Source organism: Cynocephalus volans, chromosome 5, assembly GCF_027409185.1.
Source record: "Cynocephalus volans isolate mCynVol1 chromosome 5, mCynVol1.pri, whole genome shotgun sequence".
Classification (NCBI taxonomy): domain Eukaryota; kingdom Metazoa; phylum Chordata; class Mammalia; order Dermoptera; family Cynocephalidae; genus Cynocephalus; species Cynocephalus volans.
This window is the reverse complement of record NC_084464.1, coordinates 41,075,670-41,096,635: the sequence shown is the minus strand read 5'-3', so window position 1 is coordinate 41,096,635 and position 20,966 is coordinate 41,075,670. Positions and strand designations below refer to the sequence as shown.

The 20,966-nt window shown below is 37.6% G+C and overlaps 1 protein-coding gene across 1 annotated transcript; it reads left to right on the top strand.

Moving 5' to 3' along the window:
• The first annotated feature begins 1,981 nt into the window (after positions 1-1,981).
• LOC134378671 (putative olfactory receptor 2B3) lies at positions 1,982-2,911 on the top strand. The gene has a single exon (XM_063097980.1). The coding sequence runs from the start codon at positions 1,982-1,984 to the stop codon at positions 2,909-2,911; it is 930 nt and encodes a 309-aa protein (XP_062954050.1).
• Positions 2,912-20,966: the final 18,055 nt, after the last annotated feature.

The following is a 20,966-nucleotide window of genomic DNA, read 5'->3' as shown; positions in this document are numbered from 1 at the left end:
TCTTCCTCAAATTGCTTATTTATAACCATTGCTCATTTTTTATTGGACTTTTGGTCTTTTTCTCATTATTAAGTAATAATTCTTTGTAACTTAATATAATAACCATTTTGCCATAAATACTGTATGTCTTTCCATCTTGTCATTTATCTTTTACATTTGTATACAGTACTTTTTGTATAAAAATTTTTAATTTTTTGTTGACAAGTAAAAACTGTATATACTTATGATATACAATATGATCGGTTTTTTTGTTGCTGCTTTTTGTTTTTGACCGGTAAGGGGATCACAACCCTCGGCAAGGTGTGGTCCGCACCACACTCAGCCAGTGAGCGCACCCGCCATCCCTACGTAGGGTCCGAACCCGCGACCTCGGTGCTTCCAGCGCCTCACTCTCCCGAATGAGCCACGGGGCCGCCCCTACAACCTGATGTTTTGATGTATGTAAACACTGTGGAATGGCTAAATCAAGCTTTTTAACATATGCATTACCTAACATACTTAACATTTTGAAAATTTACATAAACATTCAAAAAAGCCTAATCTCATATTCTCTTGTATTTTTCAACCAAAGATGTATTGCTGTTATTTTAAAAGGAATAATATGTATCTGTAGCTAAAAAGCCAAAATTAAAACCACATATAATGAAAGAAGTTAAAAATCTTAGAGCCATTTCGCTTCATTCTCATGTAGACATTCTATTGTCAAGTTATACTTTATATGTATAAAAACATACATGTATAAAACCCACTGATATATCAGTGTTTTTGACTCTGAAAAAAGGTGTCTTATTCTGTGTTAAAGTGTAACAATCCTTATTTTATCTTTTTTTCTTAAGTCTACCTAGCAGTCCTCTCTATTTTTATGCTGGTAAATTTAAATGGTGTGGTCATCTCAATGACATTGCATTTAAACATGAAAAGTAGACTGAAGAAATTTAGGGGCACTTAGGTCACATAACTAAATACTGATAACTTCCACAGATTGAAGAAAATTAACATGAATATGTGATTTTTGATGTTTTTCCTGTTTTAATTTATAACCACTGTTGTATGTAACTATTCTTACTGAGCTATTTGTATATTGGGGGGGAAAATATGGTATAAAATATGGTCTTTAAATCCTGGACTTGAGTTTTGGCCTCACCATTACCAAGTGTGCAGATTATGTGTTTTCACTAAATCACAGTAGCAATAAAATGTAAATCATACCTAGTTGTATGGGTTTTGAGAATTAGAAATGATTTATTTCAGGCACTGAATACAGCCTGTCACATGTTAGTCGGACAATGATTAAGTTATCAGGTTTACTATTTTCATCAAAATGTTTGCAGATGGGGAGGTGACACCAATGGTCATCACTTGTTTATCACAAACAAGTCAAAATTTTATTACAGTGAATCAAAGTCTCCAATAGCCACTATAACTTTGTAGGAATGGACATGCACATGTCATTTAGGAGAAAGATACAACTCAAAGAAAAAATCACATAATGATGTTACTAAAACAAGCAGAATTTCTTTAGATCAATTGCAGATTTAGATGTAACTTGTACAACCTCTATATTACTCAGAATATTCAGTCTGAATTTAAAATAGTTGGATTAAAAACCAGTATTTATTACTAAAATGCTTATTCAGATAGGTTAGGAGGTAAGGTGAGGGACAGAAATTGAAATGTATTGAGAACTTACAATTTTCCATGTTTTCTGCATATAATTTTGTATTCTTGTTATCATTTAAATTTACTTAGCAAAATAATTCAAACACAACTACTGAAAACAGAGAAACTACTTTTTAGCCATGAAATAAGCATATTTTATTTCACAAGGGCTTCATTTAACTGACTATAAATTACATTTGGATCTGAGCTACTCATTTTAATTAATCTGAATTAAAATCAGTTCCAATAAGAGTATTCAATAAATATCCATTGACGGCTTCCTATCTTATATTTTTTAGGAGTGAAAAATAAGTGAGTCATCATGAATTGGGGAAATGAGAGCTCCACAAAAGAGTTTATATTACTTGGCTTCTCAGACAGGCCCTGGCTACAAATGCCCCTTTTTGTGGCCATGTTAATGTCATACACAATGACCATCTTTGGCAATGTGTCCATCATGATGGTGTGCATTCTGGATCCCAAACTTCATACACCCATGTATTTCTTTCTCACCAATCTCTCCATCTTAGATCTCTGTTATACCACAAGCACAGTCCCTCATATGTTGGTAAATATTTGTCGCAACAAAAAGACTATCAGCTACGGTGGTTGTGTGGCCCAACTCATCATCTTTCTGGCCCTAGGAGCCACTGAGTGTCTACTCCTTGCTGTTATGTCCTTTGACAGATTTGTGGCAATTTGCAGACCCCTCCACTACATAGTCATCATGAATCGCTGGTTCTGCCTAAAAATGGCAGCCTTCTCATGGCTCACTGGTTTCAGCAACTCAGTGTTGCAGTCTTCCTTGACCCTTCACATGCCACGCTGTGGTCATCAGGAAGTGGACCACTTTTTCTGTGAGGTTCCTGCCCTTCTCAAGTTGTCATGTGCTGACACAAAGCCTATTGAGGCTGAGCTCTTTTTCTTTAGTGTATTAATTCTGCTAATTCCAGTGACATTGATCCTCATCTCCTATGGCTTCATAGCTCAAGCAGTATTGAAAATCAGGTCAGCAGAAGGACGGCAAAAAGCTTTTGGGACATGTGGATCCCACATGGTTGTGGTGTCTCTCTTCTTTGGAACAGCCATCTATATGTATCTACAGCCACCTTTGTCCACCTCTAAGGACTGGGGGAAGATGGTTTCCCTATTCTACGGGATCATAACACCTATGTTGAACCCCATTATCTACAGCCTTAGAAATAAAGATATGAAGGAGGCCTTCAAAAGGATGATGTCAAAAATCTTTTGAAAGAAATAAGAACTATTCTATTGTGATGAGAATCTTCTAAATCTTTCCTTCTCCTTGAAGATGATAACAACCTTTGACATGATTTTCCTATTTTCCAGGCTCCCATTATTTCACTGAATTCTACTGATAGGTAGAAAATTTTTCCTCTGTTCAGTAAGCAATGCTAAGATCATAAGATACGTTTTCCAAGTTAAAAACTCCTTTCCTACTCAGAAGCTACCCAATGCACTTTGTTCCTTGAGGCCAAGTCATGCTAATTTCCTCCTATCAATGTCTTAGTAGTCAGGAGACTTGGATATTTTACTCTCCCACTTGTGTACTATTTGTTCTAGAACCATCTTGTGTATCTCCTTAGTTAGATATTTTCATATCTTTAAGATTAAATAACCAGTGATCCCAAGCCAAAAATTCTTTCACTCAGAATCCAAGTCTCAATCATTTCATACCCTCAGATCGCTTGATAAAATCTATCATTTGCACCCTTCCAGAACTATTCTAAGTATGTAGTTTGGTTCAAAGCTAGCTGGCTTTAAACTACCTGAGTGTCTACATTTAGCTCTAGAAACCTTACATGTCAGTCGAGGTTCATTTCCAATTCTACTTTCAATTTATCCTTATTTCCCCCATGGATAGCATTTCTCCTTTTTTCCCCTTTTTTCAAATTCCTTATTTGTCCCAAGTTCTGCCCCAGGCATGTGGAATCTCCTCTAAATTATAAAGCCGATTATTTATAGAAATGTTCATGAGAATCATATTTTCTAATATTGATCTGAATTAATTCACTCTTTATTTGGAGAGTCATCGAATAAACATTTATTGTTTTTGAGATAGCAGTAGACCAAAGGAAAAGCAATTACATTTGTTAGTTTCTAGTTTCTGAACAAAATGGCCCAGAAACTGAGTCACTTAAATGATTTTTTGTAGTTAGTAATGTAAGAACATAGATAAAGCAACATTTTAGGCAACAGAGAAAGGGCTTTTAAAAAGTATTTCAGAAATTACAAGTAATTTAGTATGGTTAAAACAAAGACTGCAAAAAACGTACAAGACAAGGCTGGAGATGTTTGGACTCTATCTGATAAGGAAGGCAGAATCATTTAAACACAAGAGGTAGCATCAGCAGTAGAAGATAACTAAAAACATTAGAACAGAATATGGCTCATATATAATAATTGTGTGTTTACTAAATGTGACTTTTCAAAATAAGTAAAAACGGGAGAGACTTTATATCATATTTAAAAAGTTGTTTTTCTCAAAAAAGTAATAAGAATTACAACACACTAAAAACAGATAAAAACAAGTATATATCTCTAGTACAAGTGTCTTTTTAAATTTCCAAACTTGTAATATACCATTGCCATCTCTTGATGAGTATATGGGAAGCACTTTAAACTCAACATTCTCTCAGCGCTGAGCACCTGCTCTCACTTCACCACAGAGCACTCTCCTAAAGCTCACTATTTTAATGGATGAATTTGCCTTTTGTTTTCATATACAAATCAGAAACTGTGAACCATATCTTATACCATCTCCTCCATAATTTGCTATATTAAAACTATCACCAAGAAATGTCAATCATTCCCCTTTTGAATCTCCTATCTTCCCTTTCTTCCCATCTTCACAGTCTTAACACCATCATCTTTTTCCCAGACCTACATTATTTATCACTCAACCTAACTTTATGCACTTCTCCTAATTCACAATTAATGAAATTTATAATTTGTTCTTCATGCACATTATATTCTGAGAATATTCCAGAATTTAAAACATAATTTAAATAGATGCAAATTGAACTTCCCCATGCAGGTATACTAAAATGCATTTAACCATTTTTCTATTGTTGAATATTTGCATTCCTTTTTTTACTATTATAAATACCACTATAAAGAATTTAACACATATGAATCTGTGTCTAAATGTCAGTTTATATTCTTAGAAATGGTATTACTGGCTCAAATTATAAATTTCTTAGAAGACCTAAGAGTTAATAGATATTACCAAATTGTACTACAGAAATTTTGTAGCATTCCACACTCCCAGTGTTTGCTTCATGTGCTTTTGCAAACTCTGGGGTTTTCATCTTTTGAGACATTTGGCAATGTTACAAACAGAAATATAATCAAGTTCCTATTTTTTTATTTCCTTGAGTACTTTGAAAGTCGTATTTTTTTAATGGGTTAAATTAGGGATGTTCATAAATATTTGATTTCTTTTTGTATTCTAGGTAGATGGTAGGATTGTGATCTAATATACACTCTGCCATGCTCTCTTTCCCTCTGCCAATCAAAACAATGTTCCAGGGAGGGCTTCCAGTAATCTTGAATCCAAGATTAAGCACAGTGTAGAGAATTCCAACCTTTGATAGACAAGTAGCATGAATGAGAAATTAACATTTATTATTAAAATCGCTGAGATTTTCGAGGCTTTTATTACTAAATTATAATTGCTTATCCTAACTGGTTATAGAAATTGGTAACAGTAGTGGGGTTCTGTTAAGAAATTAAAATGTGGCATAAAGGTCACATAGCAGATGATAAGGATATGACATTAAATTTTGGAACTATAGTGACCTATGTTATAAAGTAAGGAAATGTTTGGTAAACTATCACCTGCAATAATTTAGAAGGCAGATGGTGAACCCAATTATTATAAGTGTAGATGAACAGTTTGGAAAACAGTATGCATTTTTAATTTTTGGATACATTTGACAAGGTTTTACAAAAAAGACAAACTCAGGAAAAAAATTTTTATCTAGTGAAAATAAAAGAAAATAGTGAGAGTCTAGACACTCAGGCATTTGATGGGCTGTAAAAGGAAAAAAAAAACTTTCTCCAGTTTAGATCACAGCATATAAAATTGAGGACATTCTTTGAGCAACAAAGGCAAATTAAAGTGTAATCTCTAGTGATAAGAATTGATTTAAGATTGTAGCCAACACACCTGTTATTAAACTTTATGAGTGGATTAAAATAGCACGTAACACATTCTCTTTGTTGAAATCAATAGTTCAAGGAAAAGAGAATAAGGGAATATTGAAAAGAGAATAAGCCTATCCCACCAAAGACTGATAGTCTCAAGAAACCTATAATCATTTAGACCAAAAATCATGTCTTGATAAGAATTGTGGATTTGGCCATTGGAACACGGAGTAAACTAAGATCAAATAGATAAGAAGCTGACTATGTTTGAGAAAGAGCTATATATCAAATAAATCCTGAATCTGGATTAAAGAAGCTTCTGACTCTTTAAGACTTTGAATAACCCTTGGACTCCCAAATTTCTTTAAGTAGAAAGAAAGCTGAAAAATCTTATGTATTCTCTATTGCCCTCCTCAAATACTGCTGCTGAAGACAGTGAAAATGATGGACCTCTGAAAGGGTAGAACCCAAGGGTTATGAAGAGTAATGGCTGCAGGAGCTACTTCCAATGAATGGAATATGGGAACCTTACTGAACCCACAGTTGGAACTCCTGATTATAACTGCCCAGTGGTGTTCAGAATTTCTAGGGACCTGTGATTTATGTTTATCTCTAAATGTTCTTTTTCTGAATGGGAGCATTTATATTGGTCATCTTCTTCCAGTTCAATCTATTAAAGTTTGAAAGTGTGGAAGACAGACAACTTGTCTTTTTAGTTCACACGTTTCTGAGCCAAGAGAATTCTAGTACAGACCTAATGAAGAGATTAGAGGGCATTAAGCAGAGATCCTGAACTTTGAGCATGATGTTGTAACTAGCTGGAAATTTTTTTCTTGTCTCCTTTCAGAAGGGGACAGATGTACTTTGTGTTTAAGAGCACTAAACTTAATCTCTCTGTGAGTATAAGGGCAGACTGTGGTAGTCTTTAAGGCTGTCCACAAATATTTGGGGGTTTTTTGTTCCTTCTTGGAGTATGGTAGGATTATACTTTGCTCTACCATTGAACAAAAACTGTGACTGTAACTAGCTTTGGTCAATAAGTGTGAATTACAGTGATTGTCAGACTTTGGGAAAAAATTTTAAGGGCCAGTGTGTGTTTTGCAACTTTTATGTCCTTTTATCACAACAATCTAGAAAACATTGGGTAGTTCTGCTCCATCAGCTTTGATCCCCAATGGAGAATGACATGGGAAAGAGTCCCTAGTGACATCCAGTGGACTTGAAACATGAGCAAAAATGAAATCTTTGTCTGTTCAAGCCACTATGATTTTAGGCTTGTTTAATAACCTATATTAATTGGCTATTTCTTTTAAAAAATAATATTATGGGAGAGTATTCACTGTTAAGTGGGGTGGGTGGGGAGAAGGTCAGGAAATAAATCTATTCTTAGAATATAAACCTAATTGTATATATTCCTATATGTGTAAAAAAGTACTTGAAATAAGTTCATCAACTTGTGGTAAGTGGTAAGACACCAGAAAATTTTTATTCTAGCCTTCACATTTTTCTGCATTTTAAAGTTGCACCATAGAATTTCTTAAGTATCAGGAAAAAGTCTAAACATCATAAAACTGATGTTGTAAATCTATTTCACCTTAAAGAGTTTACCATTGGTATTTATTTAGTTCCTGCTAGCTACTATCTTAAAGCCAAATAACCTAAATTTTAAATTGATTTGAAATAAAAAATTATTAATAGTGAAATAACTACTAGACTAATATAATTATAAATTTGGCAGCTAATTTTAAGTTGCCATCAACAATTTCCCAAAGTCTACTTGCAAAATAATTTTATAAATATTCATAAACAGGGGGCATTAATTACTTAAATAACAAATATAGGAGAGTTTTAGCCCTAAATTTTAAATCACTACCAATATTCTAAAATATTTTATATTACCCATGTCTACGTTGTTATCACACACCACCTTAATCTGAGACATCTAAAATTTGTCAGCCCTCCTAAGATACGTGCACATCCAGAAACAGAGATATTATATTTATTTATTTGCCTAATATTTGTCACCTACAATATACATGGATTTTGCTAATTGTGGGTATTCACTGGTGACTAAGACAGGCACAATTTCTCCTCTCATGGAATTTATAGAATTTATTTAAAACAAATAATAATACTAAACATGTAATTACAAGTTGTAGTAAGTGCTATGAAGTAAAAATGACAACACTTTGTGAATAAAATGGAAGAATGATTAATTTAAACTAGGAGGGGGGCAAGGAATGCTCTTCTGAGGAAGTTTCATTTAGGCTCAGATCTGTAAGTGGAGAAGAAATAAATTAGGTGGATATCACAGAGAAAAAGCATTCAAAGCAGAAGAAACAAGACAGCATGTGCTAAGGCCTTGATCTGGCAGAAAATAGCTTGACTATGAGTGTTTCTTATTATTTTTACCTTTTTATTTTGATATAATTTAATAAATTTATATCTACAACGTGTTTTAATGCAATTTTTTAAGTTGCAAGAGTAATACAAGAACTTTATATACCCTTTATCCAGTGCCACCATTTATTTGCATTTTGCTTAATTTTCATATATACGAGAGTCCTTTTCAAAATTTGTGGAAAACAGAATTAAAAGATAATGTTTTTTCCACGAACTTTTTGAAGTGCCCTCTTATGTAATACATAGATATAATTTTCACATATCTGTATTTTTTAAATTATTTATCACTGCACACATCAGTGTGTACTTCATAATAGGACGTTCTCTTACATAACCAGTACAGCTATCAAAACCAGGATATATTACACTTATATTATACTATTATCTAATGCACAGTTCATATTCAATCTTGCCAATTATTTCCAAAATGCCCTTTATGTTTTACCCATGCAGGAGCCAATCACAATGTATCATTTAGAAAGGCACATGAGGGGTCGGCCCGTGGCTCACTCGGGAGAGTGCGGTGCTGGTAGTGCCGAGGCTGTGGGTTCAGATCCTATATAGGGATGGCCAGTGTGCTCACTGGCTGAGCGTGGTGTGGACCGCATGGTGCCGAGGGTTGTGATCCCCTTACCAGTTAAAAAAAAAAAAAAAAAGAAAGGCACATGAGGATAGTATGTCTTAAAATTGATTCTGTTAACTTCAATAATTTGGGTAAGGTGGTGTTCCTCAGGTCTCTGTGATGTGAAGTTGTGATTTTTACTTTGTAAATCAATAAGTAATTTATGGAGAGAGAGCTTGAAATTATGTAAATATCTTAATCCTGATTAAACTTTCACCCACTAAATTTAGCATATATTAATAATTCTCTAACTCCATTATGCTTCCCATATTTATTAGTTGACAATCTACAATAACAAAGAATTTTCTTTTTCCTCATTTTTTATTTACTTATTTCTATTTTTATTTATTTATATTAATATATACTCATAAATTCCTATTTTTTATTGCTATATTCCTTTATTTTGATGATTAACCATCCCAGATATGACCAATATAAGCCCTTCAAGTTCTACTGGTGTTTTTAATCCATAGATTATATAGCCATATTTTTTAAAAATCTAATTACATGAAGCAAAGACCAACAGAACTGATTGAAGCAATAGGTAATTCTACAATAATACTTCAACTTCAACATTCCACTTTCAATAATGAATAAACAACTAGACAGAATGCCAGCAAGGAAATAGAAGATGTGAACATTATAAACAAACTAGACCTAATAGACGTCTATAGAAACACTCCACCCAGCAATAGCAGACTATACCTATTTCTCAGTGCATTCTATAGGAACGACCATAAGTTACACCATAAAACAAGTCATAATAAATTTGAAATAATTAAAATCATATAAATTATGTCCTCTAACCACAGTAAAGCAAAACTAGAAATCATCAGAAAAAAATGTGAAATACACAAGAATGTAGAAATTAAACACATTTCTAAATAATAAATGGCTCAAGAAAAAATCACAAGAGAAATTAGCAAATAATTTGAGAAGAATTAAAACAGAAACACAACATACCAAAGTTTATGGAATACAGTGAAGGTAGATAAGAAAGAGATGTGTATAAAAATAAAACAAAAATCAAAAAACAAACAAAAACCTTCCATTATCGATTTGCCAATACCTCTGAAATGAAAAGGAGAGGGAGCAGTAAGGACGGTGGATGTAAAAATCAAGTGATATGATGGTTCCATTGTATTTTGTTAACTTACTGTTGCCATCAAATTTGCATACTAGAAGAGACTTACAAAGTAAAATAAATATGAATATAACTTCAAGCTTTTTGCTGAAAATTAAGAAATAATGTTATATAGAGAAAGCTAATTCAAAAGTCCTAAAGTAGGAAATGCCTTTAATCTGTTTGTAATGGGAAGTTATGTCAGCTATGGATCCAGCAGAAAATTAGGTGGCACAGAGATATTAAGGGAAGTTTAGAAAAGGAAGTATTTACAAGGTTGTGAAAAGGACTTAGGAACACCAATAAGAGATTTCTATTGGTGTGTTACATGTGCACTACCCTGAAGCTAGCAACAGTGTAGAGCCTGTTACCAATCCAAGACCTGATGTAGCAGAGGGAGGAAGTGATATTGGAAATCAGAGAGTATCTGCATGTACATGGCTACCTCCAAGAGCTGTGGCTATAGGTAGAGCAACAGGTAGCCTCATGTGTTCCAGCTGAGAGAGAACTAGGGGGACATATTCCAGATTAGCTGCTCAATCACTCTCTAATCCTCAGCTGATGATTCCCATTGGCTGGACACAACCAGAAGCCAAAATATCAAGGAATACTCTTGATTTAGCCTTGCTGTGGATTGAATGTTTGTCCCCTCCAAATCTCATGTTGAAACTTAATTTCCAGTATGGTATTTGAAAGATGGGGCACTTAACAGGTGATTGAATTGTGAGGACTATGCCTTCATGAATGGATTTATCTATTTAAGAATTAATGGATTAATGAATTAATGGGTTATCAAGGAGTAGCTCTGTAATATTTATAAGGAGAGCAAATGAGCACATTAAGAAGTTCTCTCAGTGGTTTACGATGGGTGACTGGAGGTGCTCACCTCTCATCTGTGATGCAAAGAAAGTCCAAAACAACAAATGGATATTCACACATTTAATAGAATTTCTTGAAGAAAATACCAGAATTTAACAAAAGAGTGAGGAAGATTCCCTGAGGTTCAGAAACTCACAACAGTATAGCACAGAAAGACAAGTGACCTGCCTGGGGACCCAGGGTATGGAGAAGGGGACCAGACCCCTCTCCCACAACCAAGATGACTGTGCCAGTGCCTCGGGGCCTGCCCAGGGACCCGGGGCATGGAAAAGGGGCCAGACACCCCCCCCACACAACCAAGCACACCGTGTCAGTGCCTCAGGACCCACTTAGGGACCTGGCATATAGAGCTGGGGATTGGGCACTCTCCACAACCAGGCACACTGCCAGCACCAAGGAACATGTCAAAAACATCTCCTCCATGTGGATGACCCACCCCAGCCACCACAATAACCATGGCTGCTGCAAAGGCAGCTAGATGCCACAACCACCACACGGATCGTCTACCAGCCACTGGAGTGCATTAACACAAGGAGAGTCACCAGCAGAGATAAAGAAAGTAAAAGGATGTCTCCCTCCACAGAGCCCATTTCAGAGTGACGGAAGAGGCATCTGCTCTATGATAGTAATGGGGGTGCTGATCACACCTCTCAGCATTGGACAGATCATTTGGGCAACAAATCAACAGAGTAACCATTATTCTTTCAGAGGGTGAGAAGAAATCTAGGGTGATTAGAGGCAGGAGGGGGAGGAAAAGGGAGATGGGGAGGAATTGGACAAGGGGCATAAATAATAATTATGATTTGTAACAATATATATACTAGTAATATTCATTTGATCAACATATCTCAATGTTGAACCCCCAAAATTTGTACAATCAATTTTGATTCAATAAAAATTAAAAAAAAAAAAAAAGACAAGCTAAGTGCCCAGCTAAGATAGGCTCAGAGCCAGAGGAAATTATTTATTGCAGGAAAAATAGTAGGCATAGGGAATCCCAAACAGTCCCCACTTGCACTGCAGATGTCTTCAGTTCAAGCTCCAAGAGGCCAAGTTGCCCATGTGGCCATGAGCCCAGTGTGGGAGCTGCAGGGAGCCCACACAACTGCATTAATTGAGAGAGGGATTAATTATATATGCACTACCCTGAAGCTCATGCTGAGCTTCCCCATTCCCCAGGTCCCAGACTGCTGCAGGATGTTGCCATTGTGAGATCAGAGCCAATATCCAAGAGCATTTTGTTCTGCAGCCCAATAGCCCCAGCATCTCCACAACCCTAAGGCCCCCTTATCACACCATAACTCTGCCACCGGAGCCAACGTGGCAACCTGTATCCTTGGGAACCAGAAGTCCATAACAGTGCACAGGCCACCCCAGGACACAGGGAACCAGTACTCATCCTTTCTGGAGACAAAGATTCGACCAATCAGGATCTTCAACCACTGCAAGTGGCCCTGCTCTCTTCAGTGGAGCACCTATGAACCCCTCCCAGGGGCAAAGAGTCCCATCTGTAGCTCCAGTGAGCCCACTCAGGGCCAACCACCCCAGCTGGAGTGCTGCAGAGTGACCCAGCTTCCCTTTGGGGGGCTCAGGTGCCTGCATACAACCCCAATAATCTTACATGGGGTGGTCCACTCCAGCTGAGGAGCAGGCAACCAAGTATCTCCCTTGGTGGCACAGAGGTCTGCCCACAGCGACCTTGTGCAGGGCAGCCCACTTCAGCTGAGGAGCTGCAGAGCAACCCAGTGTCCATCTCTGGAGTGAGGGAGTCCATCCACAGCCATGGTGATCTCACCCAGAGTGGCCCACCCCAACAGCAAAGCTACAATGAGCCACAGCATCTCTCTTTTGAGTGCAGGGTACCATCCAGTACACTAGTGACATTGCCCAGAGAGGCCAGTTCAAGCTGGGGTGCTACAGAGTGCCCCAGCATCTCTCTTGGAAGCTATAAGTCCTACAGATGACCCCAGGAACCTCACTCAATGTTGCAATCCTCAGCTGAGGTGCTTCAGTGCACCTCAGAATCACTGTCAGGAGTCCTAGATCATGGCAGCAACCCACTTAGGGTCACCAACTCCAGCCAAGGAGTTACAGAGGGCTCCAGCACCTGTTTTGAGGGTGAACGGCCCAGCCTAAAGCCCCAGTGGCCCCACCCAGCATCACCCACTCCAGTACAGGATCCTGACTGGGACATCAGTGAGCCTGCCCAGAGTTACCCACTCCAGCTGAGGAGCTGAGGAGGTGAAGAGCAACCCCAAGCTTTTCCCCAAAGAGCAAGACTTCATCCATGACCCCAATAACTCAACCCAGTATAGCCCACTCCAGCGAGGGGTTGCCAAGCACTCCAGCACCTAGGTCACAGAGGCACTCACAGATGGATCTGATGAGAAAAACAGTGGAAGAAATCACATGGAGACTACACTACTGTACTCACTTGGAAAAAAACCTAAAACACCTTGCCCAACTGACACTATAGAACACGTCTGCAAGAAAGATCCTCTCCCTTCAAAAGCTACTCCAGAGAATTTGAAGAAGAAACTTCCACTAGATGCCCAGTCGTCAATGTAGGGATATTAGAAACACGAAAAAACAAGGAAGCACGACACCCACAAATGAATACAATATTCTCCTAAAACAAATCCCAGAGAAAACAAAATCTATGAAATTCCTGAAAGGGAATGCCAAGTAATAATAATTCCAAATGAGTTGCAAGAAAATACAGATAGACAACACAGCAGGGTCAGAAAAACAATTCATGATCTGGAGGAGAAATTCAACAAAGAGATAGATATAACAAAGAACCAAGCAGAAATCTTGGAACTGTAGAATTCGTTAACGGAAATGAAAAATGCAACTGAGAGCTTAAGCAACAGGCTAGACCAAGAAGAAAGAACTTCTGAATTTAAAGATAGGCTTTTGAAACACCCAATCAGACACACACACACACACACACACACACACACACACACACACACACACATACACACACACACACACACGCACACACAAAAGAAGAAGAAGAAGAAAAAGAAATGAAGAAAATCTATGAGATCTATAGAGAACTTTAAGTGTTCAAACACCCATATGATGAGAGTTCTGGAAGAGGAAGAGAAGGGAAAAGGCACCAAAAGCTTATTTAACAAAATAATAGGAAAAAAAAAATTAGACCAAAACAACAGACAAACAAATATATTTTGACTGGAACCTGAGGAAACACAGTGCAGAGCACCGGAAGAGCCAGGAGATTCTTGTGAAGTGCAGAAAAAGACAACGGCACCACAGAGAGCAGAAGAGGTCATCCAGTCTCAGCCCCACCCCAGGGACTAGCCGGGAACCAGACAGAGAGACGGTAACCTGGAAGAGACCCCAGCTATTTCTACCACCACCACAAATGCCAGAGCTCCCCGCCTCAGGGGGGTCCCCCCAGTCTTTTTGGGACGCACTTCTGAACTCACTCAACACTAGCTCCCCCTGGGCAGGCTGATCTGCTGAGCAGGAAATCTGCTAAAGTGCATCAGTTCCCCACATTCGCAGCCTGCCTTGCTCAGCCGGTGGGGGCTGAGCACGTGGGCGACTGCATGGTCCACAACTAACTTGGCAGCAACCCTGTGTCCCACGGGGACCCTCCACATGCTCACACAGGCACCGGCAGGGCCACAACTCCAGCTATTTGGAGCCTAGACCCTGGTGCTGGACCCAGCGAGCCTGAGTCCCCTTGTTGAGAGGCACAGCCTGCATTCTACAGTGCTCACTTGGGTGCTGGCAGGGTTGGGGTACAGGTTGCCTGGAGTCTAGGACAGACAGAGTGACTGAAACCCCAGTGTCTGAACTCACTCAGCATCCCTCCCCCCAGGTGAGCAGGCAGACTGGCTGAGTGGAAAATCAGCTGGAGTGCTGTGGTTCCCCACATTCACAGCCTGCCTTGCACAGCCTGTGGGGGTTGGGCCCAACGGTGCCCACATGGCACACAGCTAACTTGGCAGGAACCCCACCTATCCCTGCAATCCTCCAAGTGCTTGCACAGGTGCTGGTAGGGCCACAGTCTTAGCTATTTAGAGCAAAGACCTTTGTGCCAGACCCAGTGACCCTTAGTCCCTTTTTCTGGAGGGACTACCTGCATTCTATAGTGCTTACTTCAATGTTGGTGGGGTCGAGGCTCAGGCTGTCTGGAGCCTAAGACAGAAGGAAGTACCAAGACCCCAGCATCTGCATGCATACAAAATACCCTCCCCAAGTCAGGCCTCTACAGTGCTGCTGGGCTCAGCTGCACCATTGCAGGATCATATTGGGCTCAACAGTGATTGGGTAGCAGCTTTTCCATCCTACAGCACACCTCCATAGAGCTGCTGGGTCCTGCATCATTCACACAGGCCTGCTCCAGGCTCAACAGCTGAGCCAGGGACCCTTTGCAGAACTTCCAGGACCTGTTGGCTCAGTATATATCTGCTCCCATACTGACAGCAGACATGGTAGGGTCTCTAGTGCCCCACAGCAGACCTTTGCAGAGTTGTCAGTCTCAGCTGCATCCTTTCAAGGTTGCATCAGACTCAACAGCTGATCAGGCAGCCACCTTCAGAGATTCCAGGCTCAGTGACAGCTGTATACACCTACTTCCAAACCAACAGCTGATTGGATAGCAGTTTTTTCTCCTTATAGCACCCATGTAGGAAGCCACTGGGTCCTGCAGCATCTGCACAGGCTTGCTCCAGGCTCAACAGCTGAGCCAGTAGCTCTCTACAGGCCTACGAGGAACTGCTCCAGCAGTATACATCTACCCACTGGCTAATAGCGTATCACCCACCCAAACAAGAAACCTACCCTTACAACAAAGTGCTAAGGGCCCCTTCATCTAGGCCACAAAGGCACCCACAGACAATTTTAAGATTGAAAACAGTTGAAGAAGTCACACAAAGGCTGCATTATCTCACTCAACAAGATCTAACTTAAAAAGCCCACCCCAACTGACAATATAGAAAATTTCTACAGGAAAGAGTCTCCCCCTTCAAAAGCCACTCCAAAAATTAAAAGAAATGACTACACCACCAGATGCCCAGATGTCAATGCAGAGAGATGAGAAATATGAAAAAACAAGGAAGCTTGACTCCCCAAAAGAAGACTACAATTCTCCAATACCAGACCCCACACAACAGGAAATAGATGAATTGTCTAAGGAGGAATCCCAAAGGGTAAAACTAAAAAAACTCAAACTGATGGATGAAAAAAATAGATAGAAATCACAATGAATTCAAAAAGGTAATTTGAGGACATGAATGAGAAATTCAACAAAGAGATGCAAGCAATAAAAAAAATCAAGCAGAAATCCTGGAACTAAAGAATTCCTTCAAAGAAGTAAAAAACTTAACTGAGAGCATAAACAGCTGGCTAGAACAAGCAGAAGAAACAATCTCCTAACTAGAAGACAGTAATTTTGAATTAACACAGTTTGACCAAAGAAAGAGAAAAAAGAATTAAAAGAAATGAAGAAGACCTGTGAAATCTTTCTGACAACCTTACGCATACAAATATATGTATTACAGGTATACAGGAAGGGGAAGAGAAAGGAAAAGGTATTAAAAGAGTATTTAATAAAATAATAGCTGAAAACTTCACAAATAATGAGAGACAGTCTTATAGATCCAAGAACTCAAAGATCCCCAAACAAATCCAACCCAAAAAGGACCTCTCTGAGACACATTCTAGTCAAATTATCAAAAGATGAAGACAAAGAATTCTAAAAACAGCAAGAGAAAAGCATCAAATTACCTATAAAGAAATCCCCATCAGGTTAACAGCAGACTCCTCAATAGAAACCCTTGAGGTCAAGAGCGAGTGGGATGACATACGCAAAGTGCTAAAAGAAAAAAACTGCCAACCAAGAACACTATATCCAGCAAAACTTTCCTTCATACTTGAAGGAAAAATAATATCTTTCCCAGACAAACAAAAACGGCAGGAATTCACCACCGCATGACTGGCCTTCAACAAATCCTAAAGCAAGCATTACATCTGGAATCAAAAGAGAGATATAGGTCACCATAAATACACAAAAAAGAATAAAAAACACACTAAACCAGATACACAAATGAGAAGGAGAAAGTAAATGTATTTTATTACCACCAAAAAAAAAAAAAACCCAACAAAGATAAACAATAAAAGACAAAGAAAGGAATGTAAGTAATATAAAACAACCACAAATTAATAAACAAATTAATAAGAGGGCAAGAATAAGGCAATACCTTTCAATAAAATGTTGCATGTGTATGGACTAAATTTCCAACTTAGAAGACATATGCTAGCTGAATGGATTTAAAACATAGATCCACTATATGCTGCATGCAAGAAACTCACTTTACCAATAAAGACACACACAGACTAACAGTGAAGGAATGGAAAAAGACATGTCATGCAAATGGAAATCAAAAATGAGCAGGAGTTGCCATAATTATATCAGATAAAATAGACTTCAAACCAAGACTACAAAGAGAGACAAAAAGGATATTATACACTGATAAAAGGATCAATGCAGCAAGAAGATATGACAGTCATAAATATATATGTGCCTAACATTGAGCACCCAGATATATAAAGCAACTGTTATTGGATCTAAGGGTAGAAATAGACCCCAAAACAGTGATAGTCAAGGACTTTAACATGCCACTCTCAGCATTTGACAGATCATCTAGACAAAGAACCAGCAGAGAAATATTGGATTAAAACACCTTAGACCAAATGAACTTGACTGACATATAGAGAACATTTTATCCAACAAAAGAATATACATTCTTCTCATCAGCACATAGATCATTATCCAGGATAGAACATATGTTAGGTCACAAATCAAGTCTCAACAAATTTAAAAAGATTGAAATCATATCAAGTATGTTTTCAGATCAAAATGGAATAAAATAAATTAACAACAAACAAAACAATAGAAACTTTACAAATTCATGGAAATTAAACAACATGCTCCCGAATGACCAGTGGATCAAAGAAGTAATAAAGTAGGAAATCAAATCTTCCTTGATACAAATGAAAATGCAAGTACAACTTACCAAAATTTATGAGATACTGCAAAACAGTACTAAGAGGCAAGTTTATTGCAATAAGAATTTATATCAAAAGAATAGAATGACTTCAAATAAACAACCTAACTTTAAATCACAAAGAATTAGAAAAACAGGAATGGTCTTTTCCCAAAACTAGTAGATGGAAAGAAATTCTTGAGGTCAGAGCAGATCTAAATGACATAGAAACCAAAAGAATGATACAAAAAAATCAATGAAACAAAAAGGGTTTTTTGAGTAGATAAACAGAATAGACAAGACATTAGCCAAACTAGCTAAAAAAAGAAGACCCAAATACCAAAAATCAGAAAGAAAAAAGAGACATTACAACTGATACCACAGAAATACAATGGATCATTAAAGACTATTATGAACAATTACATACCAACAAATTCAGAAACCTGGAATAAATGGATAAATATCTGAACACATGAAAACTACCAAGACTACACCAAGAAGAAATTAAAAACCTGAACAGACCAACAACAAGCAATGTCACTGACAAAATAATCAAGAGTCTCCCAACAAAGAAAAGCCCAGAAACAGATGCCTTCACTGCTGAATTTTACCAAATCTTTAAAGAAGAATTAACACCAACACATCTCAAACTATTCCAAAATATTGAAACATATGCCATTCTCCCAAATTTATTCTATGAGGCCAGTATCACCCAGATACCAAAAACAGACACAGACACACACACAAAAAGAAAGCCACAGGCCAATACCCTTCACGAACACAGAAGCAAAAATCCTCATCAAGATATTAGCAAACAGAATAGAACAGCACATCAAAAAGATTATACACCATGTTTAAGTGGAATTCATCCCAAGAATGCAAGGATAGTTCAACATATGCAAATCAATTAATGTTATACACCACATCAACAAAATGAAGGACAGAGACCACATGATCATCTCAACAGATACCAAAAAAGAATATGACAAAATTTAATATCTCCTCATAATAAAAACTCTCAACAAATTAGGTGTAGAAGTAATGTACTTCAATACAATAAAGGTCATTTAGGATAAATCCACAGCTAGCATTATCCTTAAATCAGAAAAGCAGAAAGCTTTTCCTCTAAAAACAGAAACAAGACAAGGATGCCCACTGTCACCTCTTTTATTTAACTAGTACTGGAAGTTCTAACTGGTACAATTAGGCAAGAGAAAGAAATAAAGTGCATCCAAGTTGGAAAAAATAAAATTAAATTTGTTCTGGTTTACAAATGACATGATATTATATATCAAAAAATACCTAAAGACTCAACCAGAAAAGTCTTAGAACTGTTAAACAAATATGGGAGAGTTGCAGTATACAAAATCAACATACAAAAATAAATAGCATTTCTATATACCAACAACAAACTAACAAAAAAAGAAAGCAAGGAAGTAATCCCATTCACAATAGCTACCAAAAAATAAAATGCCAAGGAATACATTTAACCAAGGAGGAAAAAAGATGTCTACAATGAAAACTACAAAACACTGTTGAAAGAGAACACCAAATAGTGGGAAGACATTTAATGTTCATGGATCAGAAGAATTAATACTATCAAAATGAACATACCATCTATATATTCAATACAATTGCTTTCAAAATATCCATGGCATTTTTCACAGAATTTTTTTAAAAACCCCAAAATTATATAAAACCAAAAAAGATCCCAATTATTCAAATCAATCGTGAGCAAAAAGCAAAAAGCTGGAGGCATTACACCACCTGATTTCAAAATATTCTACAAAGCTACAGTAATCAAAACAGCATGGTACTGGTATGAAAACAGACAATGGATCAATGAAACAATACAGAATGCAGATATAAATTCACATATCCACAGCCAAATAATCTTTGACATAGGTTCCAAGGACATACATTGGGGAAAAATAGCCTCTTGAATAAATGGTGCTAGGAAACTGGAAATCCATATGTGGAAGAAAGAAACTACACCCCTATCTCTCATCCTATCCCCAAATCAACCCCAAATGGTAAAAGACAAATGTAAGACCTGAAACTATAAAACTACTAGAAGAAAACAGGAAAAACATTCCAAGACATTGGTCTGGGCAAAAGTTTTATGAAGAAGACTTCCGAACAACAGGCAACAGAAGCAAAAATAGACAAATGGGATTACATTAACCTAAAAAGCTTCTGCACAGCAAAAGATATAATCAATAGAGTGAAGAGAATCCTGCACAATGGGAGAATATATTTGCAAACTATCCATCCAACAAGGGATTGATACTCAGAATATATAAGAAACCTAAACAACTTAACAGCAAAACAACCAATAATCTAATTTTTTTTTTTTTTTGTCTTTTTTGTGACCAGCACTCAGCCAGTGAGTGCACTGGCCATTCCTATATAGGATCCGAACCCGCGGCGGGAGCGTCGCTGTGCTGCCAGCGCCGCACTCTCACAAGTGCGCCATGGGCTCGGCCCAATAATCTAATTTTAAAATGGGCAAATGAGCTGAACAGACATTTCTCAAAAGAAGACATACAAATAGCCAAAAGGTATATGAAAAAATGCGCAACATCACAAATTGTATTAGCCCATTTCTGTTGTTTACAACAGAATAATCCAAGCTGGGTCATTTATAAAGAAACAATTTTTTTCCTAATGTTTGGAGACTGAGAAGTCTAAAGTCCAGGGCACAAATCTCTCGCCTTCTTAGTGGTGACTCTACAGCAATGTAGGGTGTCATGTGGTAAGAATGGCCTGAGCAAGAGTGCTAACCTTCTCACTCACTGTCCTTTTAAAGCCATAAGAAGCATGCCCATGATAACTCCCTGCTTCGTAAATGGGTTAATCCATTTAGAAGGTCACAGTCTTCATGATCCAATCACCACTCAAAGGTCCCACCTTTCAAATACTGTAACTGGATCTCCCACCCTTTTAACACTGTTACAGTATAGATCAATTTTCCCATACATGAACTTTTGGTGAACACATTTGAACCACAGCACTAATCATCAGAGAAATGCAAATCAAAACCACAATAAGATGTCATCTCATCTGAGATAGAATGGCTAGTATCAAA

What these genes read in the sequence shown, in the direction of transcription:
- LOC134378671 (XM_063097980.1), top strand. Translation starts at nt 1,982, where the DNA reads ATGAATTGGGGAAATGAGAGCTCCACAAAAGAGTTTATATTACTTGGC.